Source organism: Lacerta agilis, chromosome 14 (assembly GCF_009819535.1).
Source record: "Lacerta agilis isolate rLacAgi1 chromosome 14, rLacAgi1.pri, whole genome shotgun sequence".
In the NCBI taxonomy this organism is placed as follows: domain Eukaryota; kingdom Metazoa; phylum Chordata; class Lepidosauria; order Squamata; family Lacertidae; genus Lacerta; species Lacerta agilis.
In genome coordinates, this window is record NC_046325.1 from 10,688,619 (window position 1) to 10,707,393 (window position 18,775).

General features: G+C 38.8%; 1 protein-coding gene across 1 annotated transcript; it reads left to right on the forward strand.

Annotated features, from left to right (window-relative positions):
• Window positions 1-1,376: 1,376 nt before the first annotated feature.
• On the forward strand, window positions 1,377-16,866 carry LOC117057400 (vomeronasal type-2 receptor 26-like). Its single transcript, XM_033168243.1, has 9 exons — window positions 1,377-1,500; window positions 2,357-2,645; window positions 4,683-4,818; window positions 8,440-8,615; window positions 9,917-10,208; window positions 10,836-11,690; window positions 12,858-13,115; window positions 14,414-14,540; window positions 15,965-16,866. The coding sequence occupies exons 1-9, from the start codon at window positions 1,377-1,379 to the stop codon at window positions 16,864-16,866; spliced, it is 3,159 nt and encodes a 1,052-aa protein (XP_033024134.1).
• The last annotated feature ends 1,909 nt before the right edge of the window (window positions 16,867-18,775 follow it).

An 18,775-nucleotide genomic window follows, 5' to 3' on the forward strand; every position in this document is an offset into this window, starting at 1 on the left:
AGAAATTAAACATGGATGGTAAAGTAAATCTGAGTTTAGCACTGTGCATATCTGAGTGAAAACAATTGGAAGTGAACATCTATCTGCTAACATGCTCCATATGTTTTAATGAGATGTTGTGGTTTCAAACATTGCCTGCTTACGAAACTCTGTGCCTTTGCTATTGTAAATATAGTCTCATTAACAGAAAGTTTGGAGGAAACTCAATGAACTGTAGGTGTGAGTTTGAATTACTGCTTAAAATATATATGTTCATTTTATTGTATGGAATTAGAGATGTTGCATGTTTTTTATTGCTATTTGAATAAATGCTGTAATAAATATTTTCACAAGCTTGATTATTATTCCTATATTTTTGTGTGTGCCATGTTCACAAAGTTTTGTTTTGTTTTGTTTTGTTTTTGTTTGTTTCAAAGCAAAATTTGGTTGTTTTTAGTTCTGGAAATATACACCATACCTGCTCTGGTTTGCCAGAAGCGGCTTAGTCATGCTGGCCACATGACCCGGAAAAACTGTCTGTGAACAAACACTGGCTCCCTCGGCCAGTAAAGTGAGATGAGCCCCGCAACCCCAGAGTTGTCCGTGACTGGACTTAACGGTCAGGAGTCCCCTTACCTTATACTTAAACTGCATGTGTGCTTATGGCAATAAAGGTAAAACAAACAAACTAAACCACTCCTTGTGTGGATAAAAAGGGTCAGGGATCATGAGAGATCTATAAAATACCCTGAGGTGGATTCAGAGTTTAGTATCAAGACAAGGCTAAGGGGGTTTCTTCTTAATACTCTCAGGAAACAGGAAATTAAATGTGAATTGAATCAGTTTTCTACCTCATCCCTACCAGATGTGAATAAGGACCCAGTGAAGAAGCAGATATATTCGGAACTAAAATGATACCATAGCACATGATGATTGGCCCAATGTTTGTGCATGGAACCATTCTAGAACTGTACAAAGTCCAACCATACATCTAAACTATCACAGACTATCTTCCAGGCTCCTTCCACTGTCCACTTCCAACTTTTTTAAAAGTCTGCAAAAATATTTTTACTCAGTTTCCCAAAGTAATATGAATAGTTGAAACCCTGATCTTGGTTCATATCATCCATTTATTTCAGGCCATTTTATAACCATGCTCTGCCTAAAGTTGCATAGTATGCAACACATTAAGCAAACTAAGGCAACCAGTGTGCTAATTTAAAACAGAATAGGAACAAATGTATCTGTAGCACTATGGATAAGTCAATACACAACAACAGTGTCAACAAAATTCCAGTATATAAGTATATGAAACTATAACACAAATCAAACATAATATTCTAATCCATCTGTTCAAAACCATCGGCAACAAGAACAGGGCCAAATAGCAAAAAAAAATGTTAACTGACCTAGGAGTTGGATTACAAGGACGGACAGAGCAAGAACTCTCAAGTTCTGAAGAATTACAGCAAGACCAACAGGGAGAGCTGAGTGAAGAATCTCCGGTGCAGAGACAAGAGAGTAAAAGAAGACGACAGTCGGGAGATGAAGGAAACAGCAAGAAATAATAAATACTAGAGACATTTAAAATGGGCTTTTGTAAATATATTTAAGGACATAAACTTTCCAGGAGTGAAGGGAGAGGAGTGCAGTTCTCTAAGATACCATGAGACAGGGATCATGGAGATCCCTATCTGAGTCTCAGGGGGGAAGGGAGAGGGGGATTGAATGGGACAGAATTGGAAATACAAAATATGTACACAGAGGGGTTCAAAAAATAAATGGTAGTCGGGACAATGGATAGATCCTTAAAGGTTTTATCTCTTAATGTTAACGGGTTGGCCTCAAATATTAAAAGATATAGGGTACTGACATTGGCAAAGAAAATGAAAGTGGATATATTATGCCTTCAGGAGACACATAGAGCTAAAGCAAATAGTAGACCTTTGTTATGCTCTCAGCAATGGGGCTTAATAGAAGAATCAAAAGCAACGAACAAGGCTAGAGGGGTCGCTATACTATGTAATGCAAATCTCAGGCCAGAGGTTCTGAGCCGGAAAAAAGATAATGATGGTAGATTTATATTTTTAAAAATCAAAGTGTCACAAAAAAATCTTTAAAATAGCTAATATATATAGTCCTAACACAAGACAGAAAAAAATTATAAAGAAAATCTTGAATAAACTGCAGCTTTACGCTGAAGGGGAAGTTATCGTTACAGCAGATTTTAACTGGAATATAAAAAACGATAACACATTTAGATAATCTAAATGGGGATTAAAGGATGTTTTTGAGATGGGAAACCCCAGCACTAAACCTACTTTTTTCTCCAACAGACACAAGAGTTTTTCTTATATCGATTATGTGTTAATTAAAGACGGGAATGAAATTAGTGTTAAAACGGCAAAGACTATGGGAATATGGATATCAGACCATGCTCCACTATTTGTGGAGTTGGGGCTGGAAGAAGATGGGAAAAGTAGGAGATGGTGTTATAATAACCTAATAATGGCAAAAGAGATTGATAGGGAATATATTAGAAATCAGATTGACTGGTACTTTAAAGAGAATAATGGCTCGGCCGAGATCCCGGTAGTGTGGGACGCTTTCAAAGCTGTTATAAGAGGACATTGTATATTGAAAGAGAATGCTATTAAGAAGGAGTGGTACTCGGGGAGACAGGAAAAAATTAAAGAGATTTTGCAACAACAGCAACAGGTTAAATATCTAAGGAGTAGGAAGGAGCAGTTAAGAAAGTTAAAACAGGAATTGGACAAGTTGGATATAGTTGCGGTGTGGAAGAGAGATAATATGATCAAAAACGATTTTCAGAGAACCTCAATAGGATCATATAAGAGACTTGCAAACTATTTAAAGAAAAGAAGGGACAAACAGAGAGTGAAGGCCATTAAGACCAGAAGGAAAACATTCACACAAAGCTCTAAAGAAATAAGGAAATAATTTGCAGAATTCTATCAATCTTTATATACAGAAGAAAATAAAAATATCAGCAGGGGAAGCTTAGGGTTTAAAATTGAAGAAAGTGACAGATTGAGACTGAATGAGGAAATCTCTCTGGAAGAAATAGAGAATGTAGTTAAATCATTTAAGAGCAAGAAATCGCCAGGATTGGATGGAATTACTGCAGACTTTTATAAAGAAACAATTCATATCCTGGGCGCAGAACTAAAAAAAGTATTTAATAATATCCTAGAAGGGGGGAAAGCCCCAGATACTTGGAAACTAGTGGAAATAGTAGTGATTGAAAAACCACAAAAGGACCCTACAGAGGTGGGGTCATACAGACCAATCAGTCTATTAAATCAAGACTATAAGATATTTACAAAGATCCTGGCAAGACGATTGGAAAAGGTACTACCTAAAATAATTAAGGAAGATCAATATGGATTTGTTAAGGGAAGATACATAGGCCATCCTATAAGAAACGTATTAAACGTACTAACAAGCAGGGTAAAAGGTAAACTGGTAGTCTTAAAATTGGGTGTGTTTAAGGCCTTTGACACGATTAGACATAAGTTCTTATGGAATATCATGCGGGAGGTAGGATTAGGAGAAAACTTTGTGGAAGCAATCCAAGAAGTGTATAGAGAAGGGAAGGCTGTGGTCAGAGTGAACGAGTGGGTTTCAGATCAATTTAATATACAAAGAGGAGTTAAACAAGGATGCTCACTCTCACCACTACTATTTGTGTTGGGTATGGAGTACTTGGCAGACAGGATACGAAATTCAGTAAGGATAGAAGGATATAAGAAAGGAAAGGAGGAAATCAAGTTGAATATGTATGCAGATGATATCCTATTATTATTTACAAACCCCCTTGAGGGCATAAGAGAATTTAGGATAATCCTGAAGGACTTTAAAGAGGAGTCGGGATTGGGAGTAAATTTGGAAAAGTCTGAAATTCTGTTCTGGGACGTAAATAAAGAGGAGAAGAAGGAAATAGCAAAAATGACAAGGATGGATATTAATAAGAAAAAAATTAAATATTTGGGGGTAAATATCATTAAAAATATTGCTAGGATTCCAGATGTAAATTACAAAGAAGCAGGGAGGAAGATCAAGAAGGATATAAAATCATGGAAAAATAAGAATTTATCTATTCTAGGTAGGATTAGAGCAGTTAAAATGTTTCTGGTACCGAAATTATTATATTTATTTCAAGTAATTGCACTACCCATTAGGAAAATATGGTTCAAAACATGGAATAAGGTATTTAAAAATTGGATTTTTGGAAGCAAAAGAGTTAGAACCCCAGACATAGTAAATTACTTACTGCAAGAAGAGATGGGATGGGGAATACCAAACTTAGAATTTTATTACGAAACATTTCAACTGAAAAATTTAATAGACATTGGATATAAGCATAGGACTAAATGGATTAGGCTGGAAAATGAAATAAATGAAGGAATAGGAAGAGAGGGGATATTTATTAGAGATATTAACTTGGCTTGTAAGAAGACAATAGGACCAAGAAAATCTGCGCTAGGAATCTGGAAGAAATGGAATACGAAATGGATGCCAACTCTCTCAAGATGGATGCCGTTAAAATACTTGCTGGAGAGTCAGGGGGAACCGGGCTGGTGGAGGAGATTGGAGGATCGGGGATTTGTTATATTGGGGAATATGTATGATGAAGAAGGGAGTTTAATTTAAGAAAATGTTTTTTTTTGGAAAAAAAATAGGAAAACAATATTGGTTGAAAGTGGAAGGACAGAAAGAGCGGAGGAGATGAGGAGGACGGAGATGAAAGTGGATATGGTGTTGAACAGAAGACAAACGACAGAGAAGGGGATAGCGGGGATGTTGTATGGATTGATGGTGAGGGATAAAGAAAGAATGATAAGAATAATCCAGTAAATGGGAGCAGGAGGGTGTTATTCATCAAAGTGTAGTCCAAGAATTGATGAAGAATATAAATAATATTAAAATAGAAAAGTTTAAAGAATTAAGTAGAAAATTTTTATTAAAATGGTATAGAACTCCGGCACAAATGGCGTATATAGTGAAAGGGTTTAGTCCCAAATGTTGGCATTGCGGTCAGGAAAAAGGATTTTATTCCCACATGTGGTGGGAATGCAGTCTGGTTAAGGAATATTGGCAAAAGATTACAAAGGTAATTTCTGGATTATTTCAAATAAATATAGAAGTGAATAGGGATTTACTATTTTTGGGAATACTGGGAAATAACAAAGTAAAAAGTAATATGCAAGAGCTGTATAAGATTATGATTCTAGCCGGAATGGCAGTTATTGCACTGGGATGGAAAGAAAAGGCTAAATGGGAAATGGGAAAATGGAATGATTATGTTTTTGAATACGTACAATCTGAAATGTTTGCACAGATAGCGGCAGAGGATAGTTGGGAAAATAAATGCCAAAGAATTACAAATAAATGGGCAATTTACAGGAATTGGATAGAAAGGGGTGAAGCCAACCCAAACATACAAGCTCGAATGAACAGACTGTGTACATGGATAAAGATCTGAAGAACGAAGGTCTGTCCAGAGGGGAGGGTGGGAGGGGAGGGGGAGGGGGGGAAAGGTCTATTGGAGATGTTTGAGAGTGCTACCTTGTTTAGTGGCTGTTTCAAATGACGCATTCAAAATGTATTAATTGTATTCTGAACTTTGTGCATATCTTATTGTACGATGATTCCTTTTTCTGTAAATCAAAAAAAAAAAAAAAAAAGAACAGGGCCAAATACATAAATTAATTAGATTACATGTAAGGTCTATTATAGTTGGTTTGTTAATTCTATGCTGCCATTCATTTTAACTGTAAACAGGGCAGTTTACAATATAAAAGCACAAAATAAGTACCATAATAACAAACAAAAAACAATAACTTGCCGCCACATCTGATGGCAGTCCTGTTTAGGAAAGTTTTTAATCTTTGATGTTTTATTCTGTTTTTATATTCTGTTGGGAGCTGCCCAGAGTGGCTGTGGAAACCCAGCCAGATGGGCGGGGTATTAACAACAACAACAACAACAACAACAACAACAACAACAACAACAACAACAACAGTTGTTGTTGTTGTTGTTGTTGTTGTTGTTGTTGTTGTTAAAAAGGTCACATATTGTTTAATTAACCAAAGGCCTGGGAGAAGAGGAAATTTTGCCTGGCGCCTCAAGATATGTTTGCTTTCAACCAGACTTTCCGCCAGTTAACATTCTATGACTTTTAAATGTGTATGTTGGAGGGGTGGTTATTGGTTTGTTTTTGTTTTTGCTTTATCATGTATTTTTTTTAATTATTTTTATTAAAGATTTTCAAAGGTAGTACAATGTCTCTCTCAAGTTTTTCCATATAACATTTTTATAAGTCAGTGTTGGTGAGACATTAGGAAAGAAAGGGGGAAGGGGGGAAGAGGTGGGTGGGACGGGGAGGTAGGTGGGGTGGGGTGACTGTGTTTCTTTTTTACTTGATATGAGTAGGGTTTGGTGTCAGCATTGTTTATGTAGGTTCTCTGTTGTTTGCTTGTGCTCGTTTGGCGGTGAGAGAGGTCGGAGTTGGCTTGGGATGTGGTTGTTCGTTTGTGGTTGGCTTTGGTGATCTTTAGGCTTTATCATGTATTTTGTATTCTAATTTTGTACTTTTCTTTTGTGAACTGCCCTGGGATCTTTGGCTGAAGGGTGGTAAACAAATTTAATAAATAATAATAGGAATAATAAAGATATTGGAAAACATTATTCAAAAGTTTCAATTGTGTCTGGTGGATGGCACTGTAGTTGGTATTTTGTTGGGTATAAAGAAATAACTTAAAATGTGACTATATATGGAACCACAAACACCTTGATGGATATCACCAGTGGAAGCATATAGTATTAAAAAATTACATACGAAGGCCAATTGGCCAAAATATAGACAATTATTAGAAGAGGAACAAGGAAAACTCAGTTTAAAAACCTATGAAGAAATAAGGGAATATGAAGTGGACAGATGGCCTTATATACAGCTTAGAAGCATATTCAATTCAGATCAAAAGAAAGGCTTTTCAAAAGAAGATTCGAAATTTAACAATATAGTGATAAAGAATAACAAGAAACTATTATCTAAAACATATAATCTGTTACTAGACTGGGAATTAATGGAGGAAGAAGTAAAGGTAACAATTATTAAATAGTCGCAAGATCTTGGGCAAACCTAGAGCAGCCTCATATACAATCAAATAAAACTTTGTTAAAATGTTCCATAGGTGGTACTTAATACCAGTTTAGCTGTCCAAGATTTACAAAATGAAATCCAACCTCTGCTGGAGATGCGGCGGAGAAATAGGAACAACAATACATATGTGGTGGAGGTGTGAGGAAATTAAGTAATTTTGGATAGTAGTACATGAAGAAATGAAGAAGATGTTGAAAATATCATTAACACAGAAGCCAGAGACATATCTCCTTGGACTGTTAGATGAAGAGATACTGCAGGGAAGGGGGGGCGGTTTCTATATGCAAGCACAGCTTCTAGAGTAGTGACAACTACAAAATGGAAATCACAGAATATACCTACAAAGGAGGAATGGATTTGTAAGCTAAATGAATATCTAATCTTGGCAAAATTAACTGCTATAATAAGAAATCAATTGATCCAAAAATTTAAAAAGAGTGGAAATGCTATGAGGACTATATGGCAAAGCAATGTTCAAAAAAAAAAAAAGATATGCTAGTATGCCTAGACTAAAATGTGAAGTATGTGACAGAAGAGAATTCAGTAAAGAAAGAAAATAGAAATAATAATAAAAAAACAGAATGCAAAGAATATTGTAATATATGTACTGGAAGGAAATCAAGCGGGGATGGAGGGAAGTAAGGGGAGAGAGAAAAGAACAAACAAGAGAGATTGAGGATATAGAAAGAGGAGGACGAGAGGGAAAATATAGGTGGAATTGACAGATTTCTAATGTAATGTATTGTAATACAACAGAAAACTAATAAATAAATAAAATGCAAAAAATGTGATTCTTCTTTTGTCTTATTCATAAGGCCTCATTTTTTTTTTAAAGCCGTTTGGCACTGTGTACATGCCTGTTGAGGGTGGCCAAATAAGATTTCTGCTGATACAGGGGAAAACATGCTGTTTTTCATCCTTCCTGAAATGTCTCAGGGAACTTTTATCTCTGAGTATGTGATTATCTCCCCTCTAATTACCAAATGAAATAGGATTATTTCTGTCTCTTCATACAGTCTATAGGGAATTCCAGTGACTACCAAAACAATGAACCAAGCCTGAAGCATAGAGTTTATATTCTATGTGCCGTTTAGAAGTAGAGAGCAACAGCATTCAGAGTGCTGTTTCTTTACAATGTACACTCCTAGCTTTGAATATGTCTGATGTGTCTCCATTGAATTCAAATCTTTATTTTGGAAGAAATGAGCTGGTTGCTGGTAGAAAGATCTCCATGGAATATGGTTCTCATTATGGTGCTCTTACTGCCCCTTCAGATGGGGTGCAATGTTCCTTTTCCTCAGTGCACTTCCAGGGAACGTGTTCATGAACTTCACAGGTACTATCAGTCAGGAGACCTCATCACTGCCGTCATCCTTCCTCAGATCTACATCCTTTCAAGTTGTTTATCCTTTGAGAAACCACCATCTGATGAAGACGTTGATGATCTCCTGTAAATAGATTTTGTTTTTGTTTTTTAAAAAATGTATCTCACTACAGATAATGTTATCAAGCAGGTTACTGGTAGTAAATAATTCTCTTTATTTACTGTTTTCTAATATGAAGATATGTGGGTGGTGCTGTGGTCTAAGCTACTGAGCCTAGGGCTTGCCGATCAGAAGGTCGGTGGTTTGAATCCCTGTGACAGGGTGAGCTCCTGTTGTTCAGTCCCAGCTCCTGCCCACCTAGCAGTTTGAAAGCATGCCAAAGTGCAAGTAGATAAATAGGTACCGCTCCGGTGAGAAGGTAAACGGCGTTTCTGTGCGCTGCTTTGGTTCGCCAGAAGTGGCTTAGTCATCCTGGCCACATGACCCAGAAAAACTGTCTGCGGACAAACGCTGGCTCCCTTGGCCAGTAAAGCAGCATGAGCGCCGCAACCCCAGAGTCGTCCGTGACTGGCCCTAATGGTCAGTGGTACCTTTACCTTTTAAATATGAAGATAACCAGTACTTTTTTCTGGGGGGGATGCAGGGAGACACATACCCCTAAACATTTTGTGAATCTAAGTTTGGCCTCATTGAGGGGCAGTATTTCAATATGAGTAGGAAAATGAGAACACCCCTTAACATTTTTTTTAGAAAAAAAGCACTGAAGATAACATATTTTCTGCTTCTTATTCCTCATTTTGTAATACATAAATGCATTACAAATTACATGTCCCTAACCATCAAGCCAATGTAAATACATCTATATACGCTTCATTCTGAACGCCGTACATTTGTGTGTGAGAGAGGGCTAGTTATGATTACCTATTGACCCTTGATAGGTGCTTAAGAGTTTCTGAGACGGGAGTTGTACGGTCAATTTCTCAAACATGTCTTGAAGTGACATATCTAAACCTAATTCCTAATTCATCTGAAGAGGGGTCTGCTGAAGATTAAGTTTGTTTGTGAATTTCATATTCAGTCAGAAGAGGTGAAGGTGAAAACTCTTTAGGGGACCGGGGACTGTATGCTCCCACCCCAGCAACTGTGTGTGTACAGAGTGAAGAGGGTTAACTTCTAAGTGTGTTTGGTGATTAGGAAGAATTCCGGACTCCAAAGAGGGGTCTAAGCATGTTCTGCCACATGCATTTAGAAACAACACTCAGACCATTATAGTACAGCCACGAAAACTAGGAGCGGAGGAGTCATGGGTGGTTCTTGTGGGTGTTGGAGATGCCACTCTCCCCAGTCGCACACTGAATGTCTTTATTTTGCGAATAAAATATTCTGAACTAATGCACTGTGACACTGCACGATGATTTCACTACAGGGTACTGACTCAGGGCTACCAACACATCCTGGCCTTGGTATTTGCTGTAAAGGAGATCAATGCAAATCCCTGGATATTGCCCAATGTCAGCCTGGGCTTTGATATCTATAATAGTGAGTTCAGGGCACGATGGACTTACCTTGCTTCAATGGAGCTTCTCTCCACACAAGGCATATTCACCCCTAACTATAAATGTGGCATCAAGAACAACCCAGTAGCAGTCATTGGGGGTCCAGATTCTGAAACTTGTTTCCATATGGCAACTACTCTGTCCACCTACAAGATTCCGCAGGTAAGAGTTGCATCTGCAACATTAAGAAGCTATTCAAAAGTTTCTTTCCTATAAGATGTGCTTTGCTCTTTTGGCATGAATGTACCAATGAATTACAATGCATACATCTGAAGGAACATTTTTAGTTTGTGATGTATTGTGTTTTTAATATTTTTTGTTGGGAGCCGAACAGAGGGGCTGGGCTGGGGTAACCCAGTCTGATGGGCAGCATATAAAAGAATAATAATAATAATAATAATAATAATAATAATAATAATAATAATAATAATAATTTAATTTCAGTGTTTTTAAATTGGGCTATTATAAAACTTCCCAGTCCTGTCCCAATGGTGATCTTTTTGGGATGGGAAGTGGGCATGAAGGACTGATATTTTTTAGGAAGTCACACTGCGTGTGCTCTGTAAACATGACTTTGAATATAGATGAGACTTATAATAATTCTGTTGTTGCTGCTGGCAAGACAGGAGACTACTAGACCTTATTTGCCAATAACTTGATGAATTTCTAAAATATTCAAAGAATGTTATGAACAAATTATTCAAACAGTGTTACAGTGTTACAAGGAATACACTTTCTGGAGGTTTATCATGGAAATGTCATGTCTTCCTTTTCATTTATTTTCTATAGCTCAGATATGGTTCTCATTCAATGATGAAAGATGGCAACCAAGGTGTTTTCTTCCATCAATTGTTCCCACATAGCAATCATCAGTATATGGGCATCCTCAGATTGCTGTTGCATTTCAGTTGGATCTGGATTGGGGTCATTTCCCTAGAAGATGAAAATGGAGAGTTGTTTGTACAGAATGTGCTTCCCAAGTATTCCCAGAATGGTATCTGCTTTGAGTTCATAGAAAGATGCTCCAAAAAAGCTTTTTCTACTGATGCCGCTAAAGTACTCTCAGACTGGATTCCAGTGTCTCATCGCATTATGGGAAGCAGCGTAACTGCTGTGGTCGTATATGGTGAAGTCCATACAATGATCAGTTTGAGAATCTTGATCCAGCTACCGCAATTTGAAGATATACCAGTCAAAACAAAAGTCTGGATTATGACAGCCCAAATGGATTTCTCATCTCTTCCCTTTCAAAGAGGCTGGGGAATAGATTTCATCCATGGCTCTTTATCCTTTGCCATTCATTCAAAGGACATATTGGAATTCCAGAAATTTCTCCAGATCAGAAACCACCTCTCAGAAAAAGGAGATGGCTTTGTCAGGCATTTCTGGGGACATGCATTTGGCTGCTTCTTCCCCACATCTGATACAGAAATAATGGATGGGCAAATCTGCACTGGGGAGGAGAAACTGGAGGCTCTTCCTGCTTCTGTTTTTGAAATGAGCATGACTGGCCACAGCTACAACATCTACACTTCAGTATATGTTGTGGCACATGCTTTGCATAACATGCACACATCCAAATGCAAACATGGAGCAAGGGCAGATAAAACGAAGTGTATGCTTCTGAATCAAAAGCCATGGAAGGTAATGTCTTGAACATACTAATACAGACTAAGGCTCACCAACAGTCCAAATACCATCTCAAAACTTCTGTTATACCAGGGGTAGGCAACTTAAGGCCCGGGGTCCAGATCTGGTCCAGTCGCCTTCTAAATCCACCCTGAGGATGGTCCGGGAATCAGTGTGTTTTTACATGAGTAGAATGTGTCCTTTTATTTAAAATGCATCTCTGGATTATTTGTGGGGCATAGGAATTTGTTCATCCCCCCAAAAAAAATTAATAATCCGGTCCACCACATGGTCTGAGGGACGGTCGACCGGCCCACGGCTGAAAAAGGTTGCTGACCCCTGGTTTATACCATGCCTGGGATCTGGGTGTCTCATAAGAACAGAAGGGCTCTCCCTTCAGCATCCTGTTCTGACTGGTATTAAGAGACAGAGGGCAGATCTACAGTTGTTGTTTATAACGTTATTAATGTGTTATTAAAATGTGACAACAGAGGGCGCTGCAGAGCACCAAGCCACCAGCAATAGGGAAACTTCATGTTAAACATTATAGAATGATATATCTAATGTAGTTCTAATAACATTTAAAAGGCTGCCTCTGACAGTGGTAGAACATCCATCTTGTTTAGTAGCCACTGACAGCCTTCTCTTCCATAGATTTGTCTAATGCTCTATTAAACCCAACCAATCCATCTAAGTTCTAGTTCTTTTTACAACTTCCATTTTGGGAACTATTACCTCTTGCATTGGCCAGTTGCATTTAGAACTCATTTAACCAGAACTCATATAACTCATTTCTGGACCTGGTTTAAAGTGTCCATGTTAGTGTTTAGACCTCTAAATGATGAAATCCTCAACTATTTGAAAGACTGTCACCTTCCCTACATATTACATTAGCAGTTAAGAACAGCAGAGGAACCCCAGACTCAGTCTTTTCATTTCCCTCATAGACTTCGTATAATCTTCAGGTGCTTCATTATCACATCTAGCTGTTTTGGGACTACAATTCCCATCATCCCTGACCACTGGTCCTCATAGGTAGGGATGATGGGGGTTGTAGTCCAGAAACAGCTGGAGAGCCAAGTTTGGCCACCATTGGTCTAGACAGATAAGCCTGCCAACAGCTTCTAGCAAAGCGGTTAACTGCATTCCTGTAGTGAAAAGTATCACCATCCTGTCGTATAGTTGCATCCTTCTCATTCTCTGCCTCTTCAGCTCCATTCCTTTCTGAGATCTGTCTCTTTTAACAACGGTGCGGGAGAAATGGTTTCTTTTGACCAAGATGGGAATTTAGAGGCTGGATTCGATATTATCAACTGGGTCACATTCCCAAACCAGTCCTTCCACAGAGTCAAGGTTGGAAAGATAGAGCCACAGACTCTCCCAGATAAAGTATTCACCATCCATGAAGATGTGATTGTGTGGCCCAGCACATTCAATCAGGTAGGTTCTCGGGCACACAGATGGTGGTATAAACACTAGCTGTGAAAGGGTTCAGTGCCCAGAGGCCAAAACAGTCATTATCTCTGGTAAAAGCAATTCAGACCACAATTTTCAGTATCAAGTTCTCAGATCTCAGAAGACAAGAATCCTATAAACGTTGCATGCCTTTCTTTCAGTTGAACAAACCTTGGATTTGCATGGGAATTTAATGTAAGTAATCAGCTGCAGTTAAGATTTCGTATAAGAAACAATAAATAAATAAATAACATTTCAATAGACCAAAAAAGAAAAAGAAATAAATGTCCCATGGATCCAAGGAAACATTATGTAAATCACAGAATAATTGGTTCAACTTCTGAAACATTTTTGATTGATATTTCAATTACAGCTTAATGAAAAGTTATTCCAGGCTTCATAATTTGCCTTAATACTGGCAGATAATTCTTTATCTTCAAAATCTAATGAAGTGCATAAAGTTAATGGCCCTCAGGTCCCATAGATTTCAAAGGGAACAAAATCCCAAATGATTCCACGCAGGACACCTGCTAATGCAGTTTAAAAAGTCAGTTTGTGATTACTTCAGGTTTAACAACATGTTAGAAATGCTATAAAAGGGTATCTTTAAAATCGTGTTGTCTTGGAACTCATAATTTTATTCCTGAGGTTCAACTCCCCCACCCCCTTCAGAGAAGCCCCACTTCACTTCACTTCACAGGTCAGGGAAATAAACAACTACCTGACATTCAGAAAAAACCTGAAGGCAGCCCTTTTTAGGGAAGTTTTTAATGTTTGATATTTTTGTATTTGATTTCTGTTGGAAGCCGCCCAGAGTGGCTGGGGAAATCCAGCCAGATGGGCGGGGTACAAATAATAATAATAATAATAATAATTATTATTATTATTATTTGGTACTTCTGCAATTGTTGGCGTTTTCCCAAACCTGCTGATACATAGAATAATAGAAGGGTTCCTGAGGGACATCCAGTCCAACCTCCTGCAATGCATGACTCTTCTTGTGGTGTGGGAGCTGTTCCAAAAGTCCATTGAAGGAAAGTGCTCACTAGAATAGTATCATTTAATCTTGGGTCCCCAGATATCATCCAAAGCCAACTGAGCCAATGGTCAGTGATGAGGGGAAGTGCAGCTCAACAACATCTGGAGACCCAGGGTTGAAGAATACTGCTCTAGAACCAATTATCTTTTATGCTATGATACCAACAACCCATATTATTTTTTAGTTGACTAGTAATATACAAAGTCCAAAGACTTAATGTTCTACCTCTTCTATTTACGGACAGGCACATCCCATTTCTCTGTGTAATGACAAATGTCATTTGGGTTATAGCAAAGCAATGAAGGAAGGGGAGCCATTTTGCTGCTATGATTGCTTTCCCTGTCCAGCTGGGGAAATTTCAAACCAGTCAGGTAAGAGATGCAGGACATAGCATTTAGCCCTGTTCCATGCCCAATAAGGACGGGATGCTTTTTCCTGGCGGCGCTGTGGCCCATAGATTTCAGCAAAATAGAGGGCAAGGTTTTGCCCAGTATCTTCCCTGTGTGATGGGATCATGGGGGAAAAGCTGTCCCATGAGCCCTTGCTGAAGAGGGGAGGGGAAAACCTATATATGCTTCTCTTGGAGCTCACAGCCATTTTGCTTTGAGAGCGTCCCATCCACCCACCTTCTGGTTAGAGCATTCACTGAGCAATTTTGGCTCATTGGTTGACAGGGCTGGAAAGAACCCCCCCCCCACCCTGATTGGCACTTGGTTTGTTTTCTTGTTTTTTGTTTTTGCCTTTCGCTCAGTGAAATTATAGCTTTCCTTTGTTAGGCAGAAGAACATTGTTTGTATGAGTTCAGGATTAACATAGTATGAGGGGCATAAAGTGCAGGAGAGGAGGATTGACCATGGCAAACCCAAGTGTGGGTTCGGCACCTGCCTGGTGGGAACCTACACCCTGGTCCTCCAGGGAGAATGTGCTTGCTTGGCATACACCACAGCAAGGTCCAACACTTGCCAACTCCTGTCGTACAGGTTTGGAGCAATTGAAACCTGGCAGATCTATTGCATCAACCTGGGGCTTGTGAAATCATGGGACCCAATACCATGCCAGCCCATGCCCAGCCTGTCAATAAAGATTTGGCCTGGTTTTATCCTTTCACCATTGTACAATTTGGTTATTTTGCTGCTCTCATGGGTCACTTAATGCACCTGCCAGGGCAATCAAATATTTCGGACACCTCTCAAGAAAAAGCTTAGGAGGGTCTCATCAGTAGTTTGTTTGCGTATGATTTTAAATCCTTGGAGAGAAGACAACTCCAATGATGTTGTGAGTGAAATGGTTATCTAGGTGATGAATTGCTTCCTCCGCATGGTTTTCTGCAAGTGTGTGCATATTATCCATTCTGTTCCGGAGCCATTCTCTGCTCCCTTCAATTTGATCTGTGATTTGAATTCTGAGCTGCTTTGTTTAAAAAGCATCTCTGTGGTTTCCCATTCACGGTGATGGAGGATGTAAAAATAGCTATGCCTTCCCCTTATTTTGCCAAAGTGGATACAGGCACAGCAGCCCCCTCAGAGTGCATTTAGCCTGTCAGTTTGCAGACAAATAGGACGAAGAGGATTTTCTTGTTTTAATTTTCTAGCAAAACCCATGGATCAATTGAAATATAGGCACATAGGAAAACCAAAAGGTGATAAGGGCCAGGGTGCCTTTGGGGGTGGGGTATTGACATTACACTTGATTTGAAGGGGGGGACCACAACCTTTCTTCATTGGCCCCTACATACAGCCAATTTACACCCTTGTTATTAAATATGAAAGACATTTGAAATATCTTTCTTTTACAGATATGGATGATTGTCTACAATGCCCTGAAGACCAGTATCCAAATAACTTTCAGGATTCATGCAATCTGAAATACATAAGTTATTTGTCTTATGAAGAACCATTGGGGATCAGTTTGACAATTGCTGGTCTCTCTTTTTCTTCCATCACAGTTTGGGTACTTCAGATTTTCATTAAGCACCAGGACACTCCCATAGTCAAAGCCAACAACCGGAGCCTCACTTACACTCTCCTTTTCTCCCTCTTGCTCTCTTTCCTTTGTAGTTTGTTATTCATAGGTCAACCTGAAAAAGTAGTATGTCTCCTTCGACAATCTGTTTTTGGTGTCATTTTCTCCATTGCAGTTTCTTGTGTGTTGTCCAAAACAACAATAGTGGTCTTAGCTTTCATGGCTACCAAACCAGGGTCCAGAATAAGAAGCTGGATGGGGAAACAACTGGCCACCTCCATTGTTCTTTCCTGCTCCATGATTCAAACCACCATTTGCATTGTGTGGCTCTCAACCTTTCCCCCATTCCCAGATTTGGACATGCACTCCATGACTAAAGAAATTGTACTAGAATGTAATCAAGGGTCAGTCACTATGTTTTATTGTGTCCTGAGCTATATGGGTTTCCTGGCCATTGTCAGCTTCACTGTGGCCTTCTTAGCCAGGAAGTTGCCTGACAGTTTTAATGAAGCTAAGTTCATCACCTTCAGCATGCTGGTCTTCTGCAGTGTGTGGTTGTCCTTTGTTCCAACTTACTTGAGTACCAAGGGCAAATACATGGTTGCTGTGGAGATCTTCTCCATTTTAGGCTCCACTGCTGGTTTATTAGGCTGCATCTTTTCTCCCAAATGCTATGTTATTTTACTGAGGCCTGAACTGAACAGCAGAGAACAGCTAATGGGGAAAAAGAGATAAAGAAATTAAAAATGGGTGGTAAAGTAAATCTGAGTTTAGCACTGTGCATATCTGAGTGAAAACAATTGGAAGTGAACATCTAACTGCTAACATGCTCCATATGTTTTATTGAGATGTTGTGGTTTCAAACATTGCCTGCTTACGAAACTCTGTGCCATTGCTATTGTAAATATGGTCTCATTAACAGAAAGTTTAGTGCAAAGTTTAGTACCCATTTGAGTAATGTTTTATGCAAATCTTCCAATTGTTCTTAAAACAAGAATGGTGTGTATTTCACCATTTACAACCACTGCGTCAGCAGTGCTTTTCATAATAACATTGATTGTGTGAATCCCCTCCAGCACCAAATCATGAATTCCAGTAGAAAATATTGCTTGTGGAAATCTTTCGACAAAATCAAAGCAGATGCCTTCCTGGGAGAAAGTGTGAAGCATGCTTGCTTTCAATCTCTCTCCACTGTCATCATTTATGAAAAGCACCCCAATCCATGTCCACTGAAAATGCAGCAGTAGCTGGACAATCCCCATATACTGTTTGTCTCCGTTTGGGAACATCTGGTGCAAAGAAACTCCATGGGTTTCATCATTTATGGAGCAGAGCCATACGTGAGCTAAAGAAAATAACAGTGAAAGTTAGAGAGACAATAATGATAGCTCCAAATTAAAATGTGTTGCTGCAATTCCTAAATTGCAAGGCTTGTCCTCCAAAACTGACCAATCCAGCATTCAATGTGCATTAGGATCCAATGAGATTCATGTAAAGTACAGCTTCTTATTTCAGTCACAATATCCAAGATTCCCGGCAAAACTATATATAACAGGCATATATATAACTCTAAGGTACATTATACCTGGGGAATCTTATAAATGCACAGGATGGTTGCATTGGGTCCCCCAATGACTGCAACTGGACTGTTCTGAATGTCACACTTGTAGTTTGGGATAAACCTGCCTGGTGTAGACAGAAGTTCCATTGAGGCAAGATAGGTCCATCTTGCATGGAAATTGCTGTTGTAGATGTGGAAACCCATGGTGACACTGGGTAATATCTGAGGATTTTCCTTTATCTCTTTCACAGCAAATTGCAAGGCCAGGATTTGCTGGTAGCTCTGAGTTAGTACCCTACAATGAGAAATAAATGATGCACCATAGTTTATCTTCTTTGAAATTTGGTATTTGCTACATTTCAGTCCTATCTATACACTAAAAACTTTGCTCTAAGATAGATCATTTGGCCATATTCTAGGAAGTGGGGAAAAACTTTTCAGCACATAGCCTGATGGCAAATAAAAGCTTGTATCCTAACCACTCCCATCCCCCAAATATATCACTCTAAAGGATGAGGTTAATATCCAAAGCAGGATGAGAAGTGGCATTAGGAAGAGGCTGCAGGAAGAAATGGATTTACTAATAACATCCTGCTTCTGCCAGGAGTTTTAGACTCCACTCACAATTTGGTATCATCTTACATTAAGTGAAAACTATTATTCTAGGTAAAGAGGTGTCAGAACTCACCATGAACATGTTGTACCCCACTCAATATTAGTTGTAAGATTTCTTACAAATATTCACATGCAAAATGTATAGTCTTCTTGAAAGTAAATCTCACTGGAATCAGCAGGCCTTCCTCCCAGTGTAGTGCGATTTGGATTACAGCCTGAGAGCTAAACAAGACGTGGCTCTATTCATGCAGTTAGTAACAGTTTCTCACCTTGTTTGACCTTTTGGTAGTTTACCTGGTCCATTATTATTCCTATTCAGTACAATGAAGAAAGCTGCCACTCTATAGCAGAATTCCCAACCCTGCGTCAAACAGATGCTTTGAACTAGAACACCCATAGTTCCTGGTCATTGGTTGGTGGGGTAGAAGGATAGGGAAGTTTGCTCTTGAAAAAAAATCCTTAAATATA

Coding starts and splice junctions, on each gene's coding strand:
- LOC117057400 (XM_033168243.1), top strand. CDS start 1,377: ATGTTAACTGACCTAGGAGTTGGATTACAAGGACGGACAGAGCAAGAA. Junction 2,646..4,682: donor AATGCTATTAAGAAGGAGTG/GTACTCGGGGAG, acceptor GAAAAAAAATAG/GAAAACAATATTGGTTGAAA. Junction 10,209..10,835: donor CCACCTACAAGATTCCGCAG/GTAAGAGTTGCA, acceptor TATTTTCTATAG/CTCAGATATGGTTCTCATTC.